General features: G+C 30.7%; 1 protein-coding gene across 1 annotated transcript; it reads right to left on the reverse strand.

Moving 5' to 3' along the window:
- Positions 1–1,065: 1,065 nt before the first annotated feature.
- Positions 1,066–5,750, reverse strand: LOC114315515 (peroxidase 17). Its single transcript, XM_028262124.2, has 3 exons — positions 5,493–5,750; positions 5,204–5,395; positions 1,066–2,100 (listed from the first exon to the last, which is right to left on the reverse strand). The coding sequence occupies exons 1-3, from the start codon at positions 5,703–5,705 to the stop codon at positions 1,507–1,509; spliced, it is 999 nt and encodes a 332-aa protein (XP_028117925.2). The 5' UTR covers positions 5,706–5,750; the 3' UTR covers positions 1,066–1,506.
- Between the last annotated feature and the right edge of the window lie 960 nt (positions 5,751–6,710).

Raw genomic sequence — 6,710 nt, forward strand, 5'->3', positions numbered from 1 at the left:
TGTCTATGCTTCTTAGTACCAAAGTGATTTTCGTGTGCTCAAATCAGTTCGACAAACCTTATGCATATGTGTGACTGAACAAAGCTTATGTAGTATAAAGTGTGCACCAGGTTTGCTATATATGCCATCTGCCAACAATCTGTACTGGAAGGTGTTGTACCTGGGGCACTTATGAGGCCCGAGTATTCAATCCTTTCTGGACAAGTAGCATGAGTTACCTTGTGCTCCATGGTTGCAGCATTTGGGCGGCAATTAGTTGTCTTTGCTTCAGTCTGCAGATTACTTTCTATTCCCCCATTACTCAACCTTATCTTGTTGGTCACCTGATTTGCTTTCTGTATAGCTCAGTTGTTTTCTGCATTTTATTGTGTTTGGTAGAACGGAAAATAGAAGTCAACAGAAAATATTTTTCATGGTCAGTAGAAAATAAATCTATTTGGACACTATTTTTCATTTTAAACGGTGGCAAATGTTTTTTGGACTAAGATCTTACTAATGCCCCCACCACACCACAATCGCCACTGTCACCAAGATTTCCGCTGCCACCACCAGCTCTACCCCAACGCCACCATAACTACTAAATACAATCATTAGTACATTAGTTTTCACTGCATTTTCTCTTTTATCTTCTTCCCCTTTTTCCTCTAGCACCCTGCAATCGACTGAGTTGTATCTTTTCAGTTCTGTTTATGATATAGATTTCTAGAATTTTTTCCTTTGCTTACCTATTCTTTTGCCCATGTCCTTAAAGTTGTCCAGTGTGATAAATAATAGAATATAATGATATACTTTGTTATATGCATGATCGGTTGATTACATACCACCGTGTCATGCAATTCCAAGAGTTTACTGTGCTTTAGTTGAATTGTTGATGAAATTATACGTTCAACTAACTTTTCAGGTGTTTGCTATCATTTCTCCCTTTTGATCTCTAAAGTAAATTCAGCAGAACAAAATTACAATCTGTCTTCTTCTTTTTTTTTCTTTTTTCGTTTTTTTGAATATGAATTACAATATATCTTGGCTGAGTGGTTTAAAGGCTTATCATAACACATTGCATTCGCATTTCTACATGATAAGCATCATAAAGCATATAGATCGCTAGCAGTGATATTTTAACTGCTAAATAACAAAATTACATTTTGTGGTTATGGTTACAAATCAGAGGACTATTGACAATTGAATTCTAGAGTTTACCATCACTTTCCTGTCCAGAGCTGCAACTATTGTTTTCACTCAGAAGAACATTCCCAAACTAGCCGCAAATAATAAGCTTGAGACAGATCAATGAAATTCAGAATTCAGAGAACTGTGCTGTGATGTTGACCTCTACTTAAATCTTTCTTAGAATCCAAACAAACCCATCCAGATTATGAACTTAGGACTAAGTAACAGTCTCACTATTACTGATTCAAATTCATATATTAGTTTAACACCAATTTTCTCATCATTGCTTTTATTATTCAACCAACCAATGGCTCTAATAACACAATGTTCCCTCTCCCTTCATTCCTCCAACAATATTTCCACGGGCTGCCAATTAACCACCCTGCAGTTCCTTCTAATCTCTCCCGGCCTCCCTGATTGCAAGTCACCCAGTTTAATCATTCCTTCAACGAATGCCTTGAAGAATTCATTTTGATTGAGACTAAACTGCCTCACATATTCTCTAGTTTGCGCAAACACAAACAAAGTTTGATCAGAATTCAGAAATCCTCGGCCATTGACCAAGTCCTTGAAGTATTGGTTATCAAATGTTTCCCGTGTTGCATCCAAGTCTCCTGTGACATTTCCGTCCCCACCAAGTGGACAAAGCTTGTCCATCTTTTCTCGGAAATTGGGATCGATGGTAGGGTCAGGATGGCCTGTACCGGATTGGTTGTACAGCCGAAAGACGACAGAGAAGCACCGAGCTTTGCCGATGGAATGAGACCCAGAAAGGGCCACAAGATCTTTGATGGAGAGGTTGAATTTCCTGAAGAGATCAATAAGGGAGGTTGTGTTGGCTCTCGGGCTTGGCATGATGTTGTTTGAGTCTTCTTGGCTTGCTGTTAAGCTGTCTTTCCTTCCTAACTTCACTTCCCAATGGGGTCCTCCACTCTAAATTGAGACAAATTTGAGAGAGAAAGAGACCATGTAGTTAGGACTCGGTTGGAAACAGGTTATTTTAGTAATTTTTTGATTTTTTGATTAAAATATGAGGTAAAAAAATTAGTATGTTTGGGATATTTTTTAATTTTTTACGAAAAGATATGCAAAAAGTAAAAAGAAAAGAGAATCTTTGACTTTTTGGTATAAGTTGTTGACTTTTTAATTTTTTTAGTAACTTTTTATTTTTTAAACTAAAACAGTTACTTGTCAAATGAGGCCTTAGTATAGTATTGCTAATCACTTGGGGGGTAATACTAAAGTGCTAGAACATTACTCATAATGCATGGCAAAATGAACTAGTGCTTGCTTGTCATTTTTGGCTAAAAAATCACAAAATGATTATAAAAATAAAAAAAAATTGCCATTTCAAAGATAAAAAGTCAAAAAATCCAAACAAGAAAACCAAATAATTAAAAAAGTTTCAAGCTAAAATAGTCAAAAAAAAATAAAAAAAATCATTGACATACGGCTCCTTTACAAATTTACAAAAATGAGTCTCTTTCCTATAAATTACATACGATCCCACTCTTTACATACGTTGTGAATGAATTACACTTATCAAATCATGATGTTGATTTTTTTATTTTTATTTATTTTTTTATTTATTATTGGAGAGGAGAGACTCGAATCTATAACCTTTCAATAAAATATATAAGTTATGACTGATATAATTAAATTTATGATATCTTTGAAATATACGTACTATATTATGAACTCGGGTGAAGAAAGTTTCTAGTGGTTGGTTATGGGCCTAAATAATTTTGATTACGAGACTTCGGAAGTGTCTTTTTATTATTAACTAATTCGAGAGTAATTATGATTCAAAATGATGAAAGTAAATAAATTATTGAGGCTAAAATTTTCAAGGTACATCTTTTTTAGGCATGTACAATAGCATCTTTCTAAAATATATAATATACTATTTAATAAAGGAAGGGTGATTCTCTAATTTAGATGGGAGGTTAACAGGTCTCGTTTATTTCATATATTTTATTTATAAAAAAATTAAATTGATAACTTGTTCAATTTATTGTTTTTGTTATCAAAAAAATATATAGTTATTTTTTAAAAAATATAATTGTCGTCTATTTTTTTAGTGAAAAATATGATAAATTGAATAAGTTACAATTATCGAATTGACTTAATTTTTTTATGAACGAAATATTATAATGTGTCCAATAAAATGAATGATTCGAATTATCAAAGCATAACTCATAATAAGCTTTACAAATCCAAATAATTCCTTTCTATCTAGATTTTAGATGGCTCCATAATAAAGAGAGAATGTAGGGGTGTTTTGAGAAGTTAGTAAAAAGTTAATTTTTTAATTTTTTTGTTTTCTATAAATAAATTATGTAAAAAATAATTTGACTTAAAATAAATAAAAAGTTAAAATTTAACTTTTTTCCAGCTCCAAATGGACTCCATAATACTACCAAGATAAGAACCACCGAATAATGTAGACCAGACATCGCTTTCATTGTAATAGATAAAACCGCTTTGGAGGAATATTTTAAGGCAAAGTAAGGATTTTCAGCCAGAAAATCTGGTGATAACAATCTAATAGTGATAGAATAATGATAAATCCATGTGTTTTTTTTTTATTTCAAATAAAACCTTCATTGATAAACTAAAAATAAAACCAAACATCAATAGTAAATAGGATATCTGACCAACCAAAAAGGAAGAATAAGACCCCAACACTGAATTTTCTTCCCACGAATAACGTACATTACAAATAAATATGAATTAACATGATTTTAACAAATTAAGAAGTGTTTTAAAAAGATAATTAAAAATTATTTTTTAATTTTTTTTGTAAAAGATAAAAGTAGGTTAAAAGTTATTCACTCCCTAAAATAGTCCTAAATAATATTTTGTACAATACTCTTAGCTTTTTTTTTTTCTTTTTTCTTTTTTCTTTTTTCAATTCAAGTACAATCCTCTTTGCACCCTTACGGCAGTGGCAAGAAATGCCCTTATCTAGCGCATTTTTCAAAAAGTATTTCAGTACGATGGGACCACAATTACCATTTATTTTGGTATGATTTAACTGTGTACGAGGTTGTTGTGTGCACGCATGATGATAGGTGTGCTAGGAAATAATAGAAAGAAAAAAAATTGAAAAAATTATCATTAAAATTTAAAATTAAAATCTCATACAGTTATACATGGATAATTTAAATAAAAAACTTTATATAAAAAATCTCACAAAAATAATATAATACTGGTATTTTAAAAATTATTAATCACATCAATGAACCCTTTAATTTGAAATAAATAAACATATATCTATCATCTCATTCTTTATTGTATATTTTTTGTATACCTTTTATATTCATACATCACTGTTGAATACACTTTATATAATATAATAAAAATAGAAAAACATAGAAAATAGGTAGGGATAAGTATGAAAGGGCAAGTTCATGCGTAAATTTATTTTGAGAGTTGATTGAGAGTTTTAGGGTTGGTTTGGCATGAACTATATAATCTATCTTTTTATCTTTTTTTCATCACATCGCCTCTCTATTTTTCTGTACATCTTTTCGTAAAAAGACAAAAAATACACTTTTTTAAGACACTCCAAACCAACCCTTAAAAACAAGAGCACTAACAGTTTTAATGAGCTAGAATTACAAAAAAAAAAAAAAAAAAAAAAAAAAAAAAAAAAAAAAAGAAGGACAATTATCAAATCATTGGGGAAGCCAGCTCATTAGAATTTCCCGTAGAGCTCCCTATTTAGTTCTTATTTAGTGCTCTCAACCATTCTCATTTGCTTTTACTTTCATTTGGGATATAGGTTAGTTTTTTTTGACTATTTTAGTCAAGAGTTAAAAAGTCTCGTTTGCGTTAAACTTTTGATTTTTTTGACTTTTATAAGAGAAAAAATAAAATGATTATAATTTGAATATGATATTTATCTTATTTGGTTAAAAAATCTATTTTATATTTTTTAACTAAAATAACCCTAACCCAACTCAAACCTTCGGACCAAACCAACCCTTTGACACATTAAAAAAGAAAGAAGATTGGATGATTATATAGTTACCAGAGCAACGGCATCTCTAGAGGCCATGATAATGATATCTGCACAAGAAACAACTCCAGGACAGATTTGCTCCAATACATGCTTGGCTTCATCAATAACTTCATACGATCTTAGCGAATTTATATTTGACAGAGCCAGCTTTTCTCCGAGAATGTTGGGCGTATCATCTAGCAACAACGAAGCATCACACCCCTACAATAATAAATAACAACAATATTCATTAAAATCATCAAAGGCCAATCTCAATTTTTTGAGAAAAGGAATGGAAATGGAGGTTCATAAACTTTACATTGACGAAGCAATCGTGGAATTGCAAGCGCATGACAGAGGCTGCGTTTCTGGCTTCTCTAACCATGGCCTCTTTGATTGTGTTTCGGACTATGAATTCAGCTTCCGGACATGTCTGTGTGTAAAAACCACGCCGGAGAACTGCCGGCTTTGCGGTGGCTGTGCCGGTGAGGAGGAGGAAGAAGAGGAATAGGAGGAGGAGAACAGGGGACATTGTTTGGGCACTAGTTTTGGTGAGGGTGTGTTGTTGTGATGCGAATGGTCCGATTCAGTGCTTGTGTGGACTTTTAAACTACGTAGGCTTCTTTTTGGAAAGATGGTAAAAAATAATTTTTTAATTTTTAATCAAGTTTTTAATTTTTTTAGATAAATAATTTAAAAAGTTGAAAAAAAATTACTTTTGACTTTTTGATTAATATTTGTTTATGATATTAAATCATAATAAAATGATCAAACTATCCCCATTTAGTTTAAAATATTACAACTTCACCTATATAACACATTTTGACCTATGAAAGGTAAAATTATAATTTCACCCTTCACTAAAAACCACATTCTCAAATGAAAAAAAAAGTCAAAAAAACTAACTTTTAATTTTTACTATAAACTAAAAAAAAAGTGATTAAAAGCCAACATCCTAAAACAAGCCATAATAAATAGTCTGAGATCACATATTCGCAAAATTGACATGGGGTTATTATATGGATTTGGCTTTTTCCAAATGGATCTTTTTTAATTTGAAAGAGTATTTTAATTTGATAGATTCATTTTATCATATATTTTTTAAAATTTATTGAGAAAAATATTCATGCAAATAATAAAATATATATTATTAAAATATTTTTTAACATAAAAAATATTATTAACACATTATTTTAATAAATGATTTTGTATAAAAATACCAAAGGTAAAAATACAAATTACCTACGCTACAAATTATCTAATGTGGTTTTAAAAAATATTTTTTTATCAAAATTTGTTATGCGATTAAAAATTTAAACAGCCGGATGTAATTTTTTCAATTATCAAAATTAATTAGTGTTTCAAGCAAATCTATTTGTAATTTACCTAAATAACAATTTTTTCTCATCTTTGATGCATGTATGTATAGGCATTAGGGTTTAGTCGAACAGTCTAGCAGTCACACTATAAAGTGCGGTGAAAGAGGAATGAGGGATTTGAATTGATAAACCAACGACGAGCACTTTAATTATAATTT

This window comes from Camellia sinensis, chromosome 1 (assembly GCF_055761805.1).
Source record: "Camellia sinensis isolate YWXY chromosome 1, ASM5576180v1, whole genome shotgun sequence".
Taxonomy (NCBI): Eukaryota; Viridiplantae; Streptophyta; class Magnoliopsida; order Ericales; family Theaceae; genus Camellia; species Camellia sinensis.